The sequence below is a fragment of the Cavia porcellus genome, unplaced genomic scaffold (genome assembly GCF_034190915.1).
Source record: "Cavia porcellus strain 051 isolate PalLab524CR breed Dunkin Hartley unplaced genomic scaffold, mCavPor4.1 scaffold_2, whole genome shotgun sequence".
NCBI lineage: Eukaryota > Metazoa > Chordata > Mammalia > Rodentia > Caviidae > Cavia > Cavia porcellus.
The window spans coordinates 74,547,462-74,562,502 of NW_026947485.1; the positions used below are offsets into that span (position 1 = coordinate 74,547,462).

The 15,041-nt window shown below is 44.0% G+C and overlaps 1 protein-coding gene across 1 annotated transcript in view; it reads left to right on the forward strand.

Annotated features, from left to right (window-relative positions):
• The first annotated feature begins 337 nt into the window (after positions 1-337).
• Positions 338-15,041, forward strand: part of Dapk1 (death associated protein kinase 1) — a 177,961-nt gene continuing 163,257 nt past the window's right edge. The window contains exon 1 of the mRNA XM_003475059.5: positions 338-492. Coding sequence (XP_003475107.1) covers positions 431-492 — 62 coding nt within the window. The 5' untranslated portion in view covers positions 338-430. The remainder of the gene's footprint in view (positions 493-15,041) is intronic.

The following is a 15,041-nucleotide window of genomic DNA, read 5'->3' on the forward strand; positions in this document are numbered from 1 at the left end:
CGGGCTCCCTGCGAGGGCCTCGCTCTTCCGCCGCGCCGGGTGGTGGCCGGGTGGGCGTGTGTGCTGAGAGAGGAGGGCGGGGAGCGGCCACTTCCGGAGCTGGAGCCGCCCGGGCGGACCGACGGGCTCCGGGGCTGGGACCTGGGTAGCGGGACTCGAGCGGGGCGGCCGGCCCAGCCCGGCCAGGCCCGGCCTAACAAAAGGTGCGCCTCTTGGCCTTCGGGGCGGGTGCGGTTGCGGGCGAGGGCGCGGGCGCGCGCGGGGAGCCCTGGGGAGGCGAGCTTTGGGGCTGTCATTTTATTGTTGTGGCTTTTTTTTTTTGGACTGGAGGCTGTTGCACGAGGAGCATCTAGAAGCGCAGAAGCGGTGGTGATGCTTTGGGAAGCGGAGCTGGAACGCGCTGGGCTCCGGTGAGGCGTGCGGGTTTATCATGACGGTGTTCAGGCAGGAAAACGTGGATGACTACTACGACACCGGAGAGGAGCTCGGCAGGTACCAGGGTGCTGGAGGCGCGCGTCCCTGGGATGTGGAAATGTGTGGTACTGGGGCTGGGGTGGTGGTGGGGCAGTAAACAAATGCAGTTTGAATGGGTGGGTGGGGTGTCTCCCTCACCCTTCCAAGAAATGGGCGGATGCAGCAAAAGGAGAACCCGAGGAAGGCCTGGGACCAGAAATAAATCGCCTCAGCCCAGGAGGTGGGGGAGCAGCCGTGCCATGTGGCTGTGGTGCACTACACAGCGGTCGGACCTCCTGGACCAGCGCGGTGTGAATTCGTTCTCGGTCAGCCTTTGCCCCTCAGAGACAATGAAGCAAATGCTAGGACTCGGTTTGCAGCTACAGTTAGCTCGAGTGAGAATAGAATACTACAGATTAAGAGGTTTTAAATATTTTAATGCGGTAGATTCCAGCTTGGCTGATGTTGATGTTGAGCTTGGATTTTGAAACTCCCTCTGACTGGGAAGATCAGTGTTGGTGATTGTTTTGGTTTCATTTGCTTTCTAATGTTAAATCTTTACAATTCCATGAGAGGCTGCTGTGGCTATCTGGATGAGACATCCTAGATTTTAGGTGAACAGATTTCTTTTGAAGCATCTGAGGACTGCTGGCTGTTTCCTTTGAGCTTCCACAGAAGGTTTGAGCTCTGCTTTATGTTAGCCAAAAAAAACCAGTTTTTATGTCTACATTAAAATGTGGTTGATGGAGCTTGTGGTGTGGATGCCTTGTGAGGAAAGCAGGCAAAAGTATCTATAAACAAAAAGTACCTGTGTGTTTACAGTGTGTGTTGAAATTTGTATTTTTCCATGCACACCTGATGTCCCCATACAAAGCTTCCTTCCAAGAATTACTTAGAGGAATTACTAAAGTTGGGTTTAACTAAAAAATATTCAAAGGTTCATATGATAGTGAAAGAATGCAAGCAATTTTAAAAAAATACTGTTACAGATTACTTCTGTATATGTTTAATGTTGATCCAAAACATTGGTAGGAACATGTGCTGAGATTTAGTGAGGGAATAAGGAAAGCTCTGGAAAAATCACATTTCATGGACATGTTTAAGACGAAGGTATAAAAGTATGAGTTTGAAATACTTCGTTTAACCAGAAGCAAATCACTTTATTTCTGTAGTTTACAGCAAGCCAAGTGGTTTATGAAGTTTTCATTTGGGGTTAGAAAATAAAAAAAAAAGTGAAAAAATATATTTCAGTTCTATCTGTGAGGAAGTTCTGATTATGTAAATTCTGCTGTTAAGGAGAGATGACTGAAATTAAGGAATGAATATTGTTTTATTCAATATAAATACACTGGATTCAGTGTATTAAATATGTCTTTGTTAAGATCTCTTGGTAGAATTGTGTTAAGAAAAAGAAAGAAAAATGAAGCTTCCTGGAACTGAGGAGAGAAGTCTGGGATCTTCCTTTTGTGGGCTCAGTGACAGGGGAGGTGGTCTGCTCATTTGTCACTTGCCTTTGTCACTTTGATTGTGGCTGTCTTTATTTCTGTGTATAACTTTCTCCCCACTGTGAAAGACTAATTGCTGAAGTGGTTATTAAATAATTTATGTGACCTAGGAATTCCAAAGAAGTGCTCTGATAAACGGAATTGGGGATTTAGAAAAAGTAAATATACTTACCCACCTAGCTTGTATAGCTGAAATTGGCCCTTGCCAAAAGAAGGGGCAAATGCTTGACTTTCTCTGAAGGTTTTTGAAGTCTTGTGGCTTGTATGTCTGCCTGCCAGAAAACAAATCTTGATGGAAATGTAGGAAAGACACTGTGTGGAGGGGGATATGTGTCACTGTGAAGACAAAGGTGAAGGCTGGAGTTGAATGACTGAAAATGGCAATGGACAGGTATTTGGCACAAATTCAGGATTGTTTTTAAGAGGTGGGATATAGTTTCTAAGCAGTGAGTTACGAGCAGACCAACACCTACCATTTAAGGCTTTACCTCTGTATCTTTAGCCATCATCTAACGATAAGTGATAGCTACTCATCTGAGGAATGGACTCAGGTAAAGTCCATAGTTAAAGGACGGAAATGGGGTTTAAGAGTAGAATACATTTTATTGTTATTTTACTGTTAGAAAAATTGTGTGTGTGTGCTGCCCAAGACTTCTTTAAAACCTTTCTGCCAACTGTCAAGGACTTCGTAAAGTATTCTGACTTTACCGGTATTGTGTTGGAGGAATGACAAACTAAATGGATCACTGCACAGCCAGTCTGCTCCAAAACCCAGCTTAAAAACTTGCTAGGTTTATAGTGTTGAAAAGCTAACCTGACCCTTGGGATCCTAGTATGTGAATGAGAGGCCTGGTGCTTACTTTGTGGCTGTTGGGAAAATCAAGTAATATAAAATCAAGTAATAAAGTACGTACAAGAATTTCATTAGCAGTAGAAAGTCGAACAAATACAGATTTTACTCATAGGCCTGGCCAAAACTTTGGGTGTTCCAGGTTAGCCAACAGTGTTGTGTGAGCTGTCTGCTTCCTTTGAGCTGTGCTGGAGAAGGGCCTCTCTTTGCTGATTGTGGCAAACACTGCTCTAGCCTTGAGCTGTCACACCTTTCATGCAGAAGCAGGTTGCCCTGGTAAATAAGACTGATTGTCTTTAGAGGACTGTTTGGTGATCTTTGACTTTGACTCTAGGAGGCCCTCCAGGATCTAAACCCCTATCCAGGAGGCCAACAGAACTGCTTCCATCGTGGGCAGTAGTCTCCAAGATGAGTGCTTTTTAAATGTGGTTTTTCTGCCTCTCGTATTACCCTGGTGTGTTCATGCCCCAGGATGCCCTGCCATCTCTTTATCAGTTGGCATTTAGGGCAGCTGCAGGCTGGCTTGCCTCACTGTGGGCTCTGGTTACAACTTTGGCCTAACCTGGGAGCCTCCTCATACATAGGGTTCCTGAATGACTGGCCTTCTTTTCAGTCCCACTGTCTTACTTTGCATGATCTCAAGACGTAAGTCCTGGTTTCTTAATAAGCCATTGCAAGGGAAAAGATGATGTTTTCTCCTTTCAGGGACTAAATGACTTGTGCAAGACACTTCTTTGGTCCACAGCTATGCCCCCCCGCCCCCAATGACATGGTCCTCTGCTGGCTTTTTACTGTCTTGTGTTGCTTTTTGTTGGCCAGTAGGTTCCTTCGGGCTGCCCTTGGAGGTTCAGGTTGTTGCAGTCCATGCCCTTGAGGGTGTGCAGTGTGCAGAGGGATGAGCCAGTGGATATGGCTGGTATGACATGGAGACCACGGTGGTGATGTAAGGTGCAGGTAATGTAGATGTTGATGCTCTAGGAGAGGCAGTATGCAGTACGGAAGAGCCTTCACACACACTCAGAATGCCTGGAGATCCATGTGTTGGGAAGTATTGTGCGAATTCAGTGCCTCCAAACATGCAACACATTGTCATCTCTAATAGATTATATTTAGTAACCTGTTTGCCACACAGTTACATTTTATTACCCTGCTATTCTCTTGATGCTGTGACCTTGAACTTGTTCATCTTTTCAAAGAAAAATTCTAATGCCTTATTAGATGCATAGTAGCTAGTAGATGCCCAATAAGTTCATGCTGATTGAGTGACTGGATCCATATATGGAAAGCACCTTGAAAAATGTCTGAATATGAGGTCTTCAATAACTGATCACAATGGTGAAGATGAACACTTAGGACATAAATGTTGCAGCTCACAAAATAACAGCTGTTTTTGATTCTATGTTTTCTGTGGCTGAATAGTAATGAGCACAGCAGCCAAAACTTCCAAGCATAAGAACAGTTTTAAACAGAACAAATGAAGCGAAGCATTAAATATTTTACATTCATTTGGATGATGCCTGGAGGCTAATAATTCAAATTTATAGCATTCTCCTTTCGCATAAAATCCATAGGCATTTTAATTGAAGTAAGCAATCTCCCTGAATCCTGCCTGTGCATGTTTTGGTGTTCTAGTGAGTTTTGGTGGTGGCAGGAAGAGGTCCTGAGTGTAGTGACATCCTGTGCCCCTTTAAGAGGTACAAGTTTGGGGGGTTTCTTTGGAAGTGAAAATCACAGTGACTGCGATCTCATTGTGAGGGCTGTGTTGACTGTGGTTTTCCCTTTGGATTTCTGATTCAGAATGCTCTCAGGTGTTTCCTCTGATAGGAATGGTGGCAAAGTTTTAAGAGAGATAAAGTTCAAATCCAGTCATGAGCTGCATGCCAGTGTTTGTAATGGAGCTGAAAAGTTCCTGTCATATGATGATGTCATTGCCATTGTAAAATACGTTGCTTGACTCACTGCTACAAGTGCATGGTGACACTGGTGACAAACCTGCTGCTGCCAGTCTTGTGAAGTGTAGCATATACAATAATGTGCAGTACATGATGCTTGGTATTCTTAATAAATGACTTACTGATTCATGAGAGCCATACTTTTAGTTATTTTAGTGTGTGCTCTTATTAGAAAAAAAGTTGCCTGCGAAGCACTTTGCCTTATTATGCCAGCAGCAACCTCCTCTGAGTTGTACCTACGTCTGGTTTGCACTGTGAGACCCTAACGAGCAATCCACTTGGACCTGTGGGTTTGTGTACCTGTGCTCTTTGTGTTAGCACAGTGAAGATGCTGCATGTACCATGCCCAGCTCGCATTGTGTGAGGTGATTCCTGACTGTGCCTATGTTAGTGATTTCTGAAGCCTGGTGTGTTGCAGGAAGTCTAAGGATCTACTTCTGGGTGGTGTGGGTGGGTGGGGATGGTGTCAGGAATGGAGTTTGGTTGAATGTCACTGTCCATCACTGTGGCTGTGTTTCTGTGCTACTCAAGGTAGCATCACTAGGTTCAGGGGGGCCAAGTGGCAGAGGCTGTAAAATGTTTATTAGGCGAGGAAGGCAAGAGGCCTGACTTCCTGAAGTGCTATGGCTTTATTTTACTGTAGGCTGTCTCTTATACAGCTATTAGGGAAGTTGGATGCCAGTGACAATGATAAGCCCCAGCAGAGCCATGAAAATGCACTGTGAATTTATGGAGATGGATGCTTGGGTTGGTTTCAGAAGAGATGACTTTGTCTCTTTCATTTTATCGGCAATGTTGTAACCTTGAAAGCACAGACTAGTTCCCTCCCTATGGGGTGGGAGGAGAGGACAAGTAGGCAGCAAAAGTTGTGATCTGCAGTTGCTGGATACCCGCTGAGGTGCGGTACGGGGGTCAGAGTGACAAGGTCAAGATTACCTTGCCTGTCTCAGCAGAGAAATGCTTTGGGGCAGTCATTCTTAATTGTGGCTGTGGTAGTCAGAGTTTGCAAGGAGGACGAGACATATAATTTATAGTAGTATTTATAATGGTCACCCAAGGAGTCAAATACAAAGGAAGTGCAGTAAATCTGTTTACATGCTAAAGACCTAGAGAATCCAGCCTGGGGGCCTGGATCCCACACAAGTTCCTGCACAAGTTCAGCTGAAGACCTAGGGCCCTTGGCAAGCCTCCCACAAGTCCAACTGGAGGCCTAGAGCCCACGACAATAACTCATGCGAGTCTGCTTCACAAATTTGTGCTGGGAAGGCCCAGAGGTTAGCAGTGGAAGCTAGAAAGTCTGTGCCATTGGGCAAAGGATCTGTGCCATCAGGCAGAGGGTTCTGCATTGGAGCCAGGAAGCATCACTCAAAGTAAGGAGCAGTATTCCCCCGAAAATACCAACCTTCCTCAGTGACAACGAGGTCCTGAGTTCCACTGTGACAAGCTTTTGGAGATTGAACAGCACACATTTTTCCTTCTGGAGCCAGGAAGCGATGCTCAAAGTAAGGAACAGGGCTCCCCTAAAATGAACCAGAGTCATTCTCAGTGACAACGAGGCCTCAAGCTCCTCTGACGATGAGAACAGGAAAGGAGCTCAGTGAGCTCCTTCAGAAAAAGCCATGGCAACAGGGGAACAACAGTGCCAAACAACAATGCTAACTTCTCGTTTTCCAGTTCTCCTTTTATGTTGACAGCATCCTCAGAACTCCACCCCCACCCCAGCATCATGCTGATTCAGTTCAGCTGGTGTTAAGTTGACCACCAGTTTTTAATCCACCACAGAAGCCAACTGCTATGTACCTTGAACTCAACAAAGCATTTGTTCAAATGAAATAAAACATGGCCTAAGTAGGAATTTAATTTTTGACTATGAGACAAAGGAAGTCACCTTCTGATAGGAGCAGCTTCCACTGCTGCAGGCTGGCCCATGGTTTCTGAAATAAGTCTGGAGAAAGTCCAGGCAGCTAGCACGACCTCCCTTCTCATCAGTCCAGTCCATACAGAGCCTGGCTTTCCCAGGGTGGCTGGTTAGGAGTGCAAGGGATGGACCCGGAATCGCGGTAGCTGCATGTTTTCTAGGATTTGACAACTTTTCCCTTTTGAAGCCAAATGAAATCAATAGTTAGGAGAGCTGTTCACCACCAGTCTTCCTCAGTGCATGTGTCGGAGAGGAGGCTTAGGGTGGAGAGTGGCCACAACATGGAGGCCTTCACTGCAGACACCCCAGCAGCTTTGCCCTTCACCCGGAAATCTCCCAGGCCTCCCCACAGAGTGCAGGCACCTGTGTGACCACCCCATGGCTTGTGCCATGCAGTTTCAAATGGAGTCAGTACGTAGCATGGCTGTAGTCAAGCCCAGAGTTAGCAGCTGCGCTTTTTAGAAAGTTCACAAAACACTTTTGTAACTGTTTAACTTTTGATTAGTGTAAGGTCTGAGGAATCCGGCCTCTGCCCTGTAGTTTCACCTCCTGAATGATCAGCAGTTTCTCATTTCACTGAGTAGAGCTAGTCTGTCCAGCTCAGAACTGGTAAGTGATTGTGTGGGACTTTATGTAGAAACAAATAATTATTACTTTAGTTTGTCAGAATAATTATTCCAGACAAAAATGTATTGCTTATGAATCTGGAAGGAAATTATATTGTAATACAAATATTTATAGTAAATACGGTGTGTTGGTGTGTTACTTTTCAGCATTCTAAATGAATTCCTTGAAATGTATAACAGAGGGTGGAGGGAAAAGTTGGCATTTGGATTTTCTACATTTTCTACTAAAATGGGTTTAAGAGATCTTTCTTTGACTAGGACATCTTTTTTAGTTAAAATGAAATGTATGGTTGTGTTCTCGCCCTTGATTTAATGTGCGGGATTGGTTTTTTGTAAAGAAATAATCTAAAATATTTAGTAGTTTTTGTCTGGTATGTAGTCCCAGTCCAGAACCAAACAGAAGGATTGTGTGCTAGACACCCACCGGGCACAGGCCAGTGTGGCACCTGTTTAATGCTTCAGCCTTGTTTGGATGTCAAGAGCTAGCATGCCTTATGCTCGCCTGTGGTAATTTAGGTAGGGTTATGAGGCTTTCTCTTTTTGTGCTACCTGTTGACATTTCGTGTGAACTTGGGAAATTTTGCTTAATAACCTAGTGTATCTTCAGAACTACCAGTAAGGGAGGAGATTGGGAGGATGTTTGTGATTTTTTTCCTTTATAAACTGATTCAGTTTTGATGAAGAACATAATATTTGAGCAAATATGCTTTTAAATTGCTGATCCCCAGAGTATAAAAAGTTTACATTGGTGATACTTACATTCATACACCTGATGGTTTTGGCTGGGAAATTTGCTTATGTATGTGGCTTCTCTTTTGGGTCATACTTTATTTTCTATCACAACTGCGGCTTTATGTTTATTTATATGTATGTGATGAATGATGCTGTTTTTAAGTATTTTAGTACTATAGGTTATTCATCCTAAATCACAAGATCCAGAATCTAAAATGCTCTAAAATCTGAAACTTTCTGTGCTCATGTGGTGCCTTAGATGGAAAATTTCACAACAGGAAACTTTGTTTCGTGCACAGAATTATTAAATGGGTTGTACAAAAATCATTTTCAGGCTCTATTATAAGGTGTGTAGGAAGCAAGTGCACTTCGTGTCTAGACTTGGGTCTTATCCCCGAGATACCTCATTGTGTACGTGCACAGATTCCAAACATCAGAAACCTGTCATTTTGGATAAGAGGTACTTAGTTTCTGTACGTTTTCACTTACAAGAATGAAATAATTTCCATCATTGAATACTTCTGCCTATGGTTCATTTTTTTTTTTAACTTTTGAATTCATATAACTCTTTATTTCTGTTTTCTTTTTGGATGCTGGGCATTGAACCCAAGACCTTGTGCCCTTGTGCATACAAGGCAGGCACTCTACCCCTGAATTCTATCCCTAATCTAACCTTTTCTTTTAACATAAAGACCATCAGAATATTTGAAGCCTTACGATAATCGTCATACCATACCCACAGTATAGATTTTCCATTTGAATAGGAAATATAGAGAAAGCGACCAATGCCTTTAAGGGTCAGGTTTTGCCTGTCTGTCTGCCTAGCAACTTACGTGTCTGCGTAGTTGGACATGTGAAAGGAGGACGTAGGTAATGTGTAAGTGATACACTTAAGTAGGTTATGTGTAAGAAGAGCAGAGGGCTACATGGAAGACAGTATGGAGAAGTCAGGTTTTACTATTTTTTCAATTCTGACCATGTTTACTTTTCTTTGAGAAGTTCCTCTAAATGCTCTAAATGACTTTTTTTTTTTTGCCATCTGTGGTTTATGGATAAGCAGCAGAAATGTGTGTCCCTGGGAAAGTGATGGAAGACTGCAACCCTTTGAGTGTAATATTTAATTAACTGAGAGTTACAATCTGTTGCCTCTACAGAAAAGTAAAGCTTGGGTGGCATAGGTATATATTGTAGAGAACAGGCTTTTATTAGGAACTGCTGAAGTTGTAAAGGCAGAATAACACATGATGCACAGAGGTGTTATCCACAGGGATTTGACAAAAATATTAAAAGGTTTTTGCTTCATGAAAAAGTACAGGTCAAATATTCCTAGTCTACAAATCTGACACATTTTTCTTGATTTTGATATGGAGACTCATTGTGTTCAGGCTGTATTTAAACTTGCCATTCTTTTTTGAAAATTAGGTTTTGGTTGACTTTTAACATATATGCTGATCACATTTATCTGTGAACTTGCACATAATACAATTTAATTTTTTCCCCCATTCCACAGTCTTCTGTTCAGTCTTCCCCTTTCCCCTTGCAAAACATTGTTTCTGTTCATTTCCTTCCATTCCTTTTTTTGCCTGTTCCCTCTCTTCCTTGCCCTCTCATCAGCCTCCTGAGCAACTGGGTTTACAGAAACGCGCCACCACCTTTGGCTGATTCGAGAATGCTGTGATAGCCCCATCTTTGAATACCATTGCGATGCTCAGAAATACTACTGGCCCCAAGCATTTCAAGAAAGGGATACTCAAAGTATAATATCTTCTTGGCTTACAACTCAGTGTAATGGAAAACACTGCCTGGAAATTCCAGTGTACTCCTGTGATAGAATGTAGACAGCTGTCTGTTCAGAGTGTCTCTAGTCAGTCTGTGAACTGCTGTGGTGTCGGAACTTTCCTCTGGTGTGGCTGTTATGAGCTCCTCAGGCTTCAGACAGTCATGGTGTCTTTCTCTCCCCACTGCCATGTACCAAGGAGCCCTTTTCTTCCTGGTTCTGGTCATTCATCATGAAAAGGGCCTTTTGTAGATGCCTGGCAGGGCCTAACTGACTGAAGTCATGGCTGCTTTTCTTCTCACCATTGTCATGGGAGATGGGAAAGGAAGATATTCATTTTATTCCCATGAAGAATTGATAAGAGTTTGTTCCAAGCTCTGTCATCTCTGCCCTATCACAAGAACTTCCATCCTCTGACTCAATTGTTTGGGAGAGGAGGGAATTAGTACAAATAGAATATTTTCCAGTCCATGCCTACCTCCCCACCCCTTCTTTGGCTCTGATTGATAAAAGTGCTTGAAAAATATAGCAGTGGACAAGGGAAATGGAACCCCTGTGGCCTTGCAGAAACATGCAGTGCTTTGGTTTTTTTCAGTATGATTTGGGCATTGGATGAGTATGTCCTGCTTTAAGAACATTCCCAGTTAAAGTGGACAATCCCTTGTAAGCCTCATCTTTAGAAGTGACATATTTTTCAATGCATATGATTTTAAAAGTTATATATTAGAGAAAGACAGCAACATTTTAAGGAAGATAAAGAGATATTAGGAAGAAGTCAGGTGCATATGGTCTGGAGAATGAGAGACAAATGTAAGTGGTGTACCCAGAAACTGACCAGTCTGTGCAGCCTTCTCTAAAGCGGGTTTGGGCTGGTCCGCATCAGGGCTCTAGTTCTAGATTCCACTGTCCATTAATGATTTGGATTAGACAGTGGGCCACTTTGAATTCTTTTCTTTTGTTGTACTGGAGATTGAACCCAAGGCCTTCACACTGAGTGACACCCCCAGTTCTCCCAGTCCTTACTTCTTTTTTTTTTATTGTGAGGCAGGATCTTGCCAAGTCACTAAGTTGACCAACATGTGCCCAGGTATAGTCCTCCTCTCTGATGCCAGCGTAGCAGGTGTGCACCACTGTGCTCAGCTTGGATTCTTTTCTAATTGGCTGTGTGTGTGATTCTTGACTACCCCTGTAGATTTTGAGTTCTCTGAGAGGAAAGAACATGACTTTGTGTATCTCCTCTGTTGGTTGTGATTCAACTACGCACAGGCTTTGCTTATTTGCCTCATGAAGATGCATTCCAAAAACTAAAACAGTAGTTCAAGTCTTCAGATCTGCCTTAGTCCATTTTTGCTGTGCTAATGCAGTGCTACAGACTGAGTAACTACAGAGCAAAGCAAAGCATTCTGTTCATGATCCTGGATGCTGGAAAGCCCAAGGGCATGGTGCCCACATCTTGGAAAGACATTCGTGCCTGGTTAATCCTGTAGCAGAGGTAAAAGGGCAAGAGCAACCCAGCAGGAGAAAGCTGAAAGGATTGGTCTGCTTTTTATAGCCACCCACTCTCAGGAAAGCTACCCGACTTGTACAGTAACCCCATGAATCTGTCTAGGGCACTTCCCTTTAGGCTGAGTCCACAGATCCTGGCACTGGGGATCAGGTTCACCGTAAGGTTTGGAGGGGACATGAAAATTGTAACAGGACCCAGCCCCCGATGCCACAGCATGGTTCCCATGGCAGAGTCACTTGACTTTTGTGAGACTCTGTTTTTTCTTTTATATGGTGTGGATAACTGTGATACCTACTCTGAAGGCTGCCGTGTAAATGTACACGATCTGTGTGAATTTCTTAGCATGAAACTAGGCACACAGACTCTGCTTTTTCTTTTATACAGTGTGGATAACTGACACCTACTCTGAAGGCTGCCATGTAAATGTACATGGTCTTTGTGAATTTCTTAGCGTGAAACTAGGCACACAGTCAATAAATAGGCGACAGCTGTTTAACAATACAGAGAGTAAGAGTGATGGAGGGAAAGAAAGAGAGACTTGTAAACTGCCCCTGGATTTGTGCTCCTGGGTCTTTGTCTTCTCTGTGTTCCTGGTGCATTTTTCACTTGCATGGCCAGGTTCTTGCCTCGATCCTCAAAGTAGGTTTGTCGGCAGCTCTATTCTTCCTCTCGTTTCCTTTTTCCTTTCCCTTTCTCCCTCTCTGGCCCAGGTTGCATAAGAGGTGCATTTTGCCTAGCTTGACTTTGTTTACCTGGTCTGCTTGTCTCGATGTGCCTGCCACAACCTGACTCAGTTTCTCCTTTGGTCTCTGACCATATGCTAGGTCCATGGTACTTAGAGTTCCCAGACACACATTAATGAAGAATTTAGCTCTGCTTTTGAGAGTAGGGTACTCACTTAAGCAGATGCCTTTGCTAAAGCCAACGGACACTATGGGAAAAGGGAGTGAGACACTTTTAGTTTAGGAGGCTCTATTAAGAGGAAAAGAGATGCATTCAAGAAAACAAAGACCAGAGCTGCTCTGGAGCTCAGAGCTGGCTGCTGCTCAGCAAGGGGCTGCTCGGAAATTCTTTGAGTGCTGGCATTGTTGGGAACTGAGACTGGATCTTGGCATGTAAATTTAGCTTTTATTAGCTTTTAAATATGGTGTGCTTAAGTTGCTGAATGGTAGGTTTCATTTTCTTAGCTTAAGTTTTTGATTGAAAAACTGCTGTAAGCAGGCAGAAGCACTAGAAGTTTACTCAGGGAGCAGTAATTGATTTTTCTTGTGAATCTTTATGGAGAGCTGAGTGTGGGCATCCGAGTTACTGATTGAGATGAGCTTGTTACAGAACGTAAGACATATGGCAGATCTGGAGGCCCCATTCATTTCTGTCACACACTAATTTGAGATGTGAAAATGGGTGTTTGGCCAAGCCAGGATTGTCCGTGCCAAGAAAAGCCTATTAGGTTGGTGGCTGAAAGGGCTTGCTTAGTGGCAGGCTCTGCCGGCTGCTGTGGGTAAATGCCCACTTGGGTGTCTGAGTGCCAGCCCTTGTTTGCCTGGAGTTCAAGGAACATGGCTGCTGAAGGTGAAGCTGCTTTGAAAGGAATTTTCTTCCTTTTTCAGCCCATTAGATAGCTTCAGTTTATAAAAAAGAATATTAAACTCTCACAAATCTGAAAAGGAAAATGCCATAAAATAAGATCTGTAAGGTGAATTCAGGTAAAATATCAAGGTGTGATACTGCTAAATTGAAACTGTAAGTTTGACCATTTTCACTCATTCTCAAAAGACCCAGTGTCTGCTGAGTGATGTGCTGCAGGCCGAATACTGAGCATGGTCCTGTTGTCCTGATAAACTTCTAACTGAATCAAGGGGATGGGTTTTCATTATCACCCCCAGAAGGAAGTCTAGACAAGATGAACAAGGGTCAGAGTATGCTGCAGTGGCAGAGCAGGTACAGGACTGTGGGTTGGATCATCGGCACCAGCAAAAAACAAACTGAGATATGAAGCATGAAAAATCATTTTAGAATTTAGGCCAGGAGAGATCATTGTGACCCAGAGGATTCATTCATTCATTCATTCATTCACTCATCCATCCATCCATTCAGATTTTGTGGAGGATGTAAAAGTATGAACAGATGTGTTCAGGTGTGGGTATGTACTATATGTGAGTCTCTGTCCATAGGTTCCTTGGGGAAATCTGGAAATCCAAAGTGAAGGACAGGAAAAGGAAGCTAAGATTTACTAGGGACCCCTGTAGGCCAGCCCTTGGGATGACATCCTCAGTCGTGTTGTGTAGGGAAGGAGAGCAGGGGCCCCATCTCGGATGGGGTGTGCCATAGATTGCGGTTGGCCTCCTGCACTGCAGTGTGCTGTGTCTTGAGTGGTGTGACTCACCTTTTGACCTGTGCTTCAGTTAGTGTCCAGAGAAGTTTAAAGTGTCTAGCACAGTGCTAGCTCATAAAACATGTTTAGTATGTTTTATTTGTTGCTTCCTCAGGGCCAGGGATTTGTGTCCTTAGCACTGGTGACAGACAGTGGACTCTAGGTGATTTATTGTCATTGGGGTTCCCTGGCATGCAGATGTTTAGCAGCAGCCACAGCCTCTACCTTGGGGTACCATTACTACTCCCGCCCTAGCTGTGACACATAAATGTATTCAGCTTTTGCCAAGTATCTGTTGGGGGAAAGTTCTTCCTCTTTTTACTGGAGCCACTGGGCTTCAGGGTCAGCACAGATCACCCCGACTGATGGGTTTCTAGGATTGGAGCCGTACAGGAGCCAGTACTCTGTGAGCTTCCTGTGGAATGAGCTGAAAATGCATTGATCTTGGGTGTCTGGAATGGGGGAGGGAAGAGAACAGACTGCTGAATGGTGTGAGTGCGAAGTCTGGCTTGTATAGGCTGCCCCGAGTGACCCGCCTGTGTCACAGTGATCTGGGCCAGGGCTGAATGAGTAAGGCTAAGAGGACCTGCTGGCTGGAATCCCTGCTGACACTCCCTGATGCAATAGCACATGTGGGTCACTGCCCTGTCTTCTCACCTGTCACTGTGGTAATTACGGTGGTATCTACTTTATGGTGTCATTCTCTTCCTTTAGACTGGAAGCTCCTGTGATGTGGGCCTATGTCATGCTTTCTTGCTGTAGCACTGAGCATGAAAAGTGGTCTTGAGTAGGTCCACTTTCTGTTTAGCACAGGAATGGAAAATTCATCTCAGTTGTTGAGTGGTACCAAACACTGTGTGACTAAGTTTAACAGATGTGAAGATGAAACCAGAGAGTGAAAACAGAGTTGTTCCCATGCAGCAGCAGGAAGACATGGCATGACCATTTGGAAAAGAATATTGGGGCATTGCTAATTTACAAATGTCCAGGGAATCGATCATCATCACTTTATTAAAAAGAAATATGGCTTTCGACTACACCATGGAAATTGAATGTCCACCTTGGTCTCTGTTTTCTCTGAGGTCACCCTACCTGTAGGACCTGATGTGGCATTCTCTTCTGGGCGAGAAGAAAGCAAAGTCAAGGGCCCCATTACCTCAGGAACAATGTATTATATTTAGCTTTGAAGTCAAGTGCTCTTACTGGGTCTATCACCTACCAGACTTGGTGGCTGATGGGCTTCTGGAATCTGATTGGGTCATGCAGGCGCTAAAGCCATCAGCAGATCAGCCCACTTGATGAGTGTATGGGGAGGAAACAAAATGGGAGGGGTGGTTGGTTGACAGG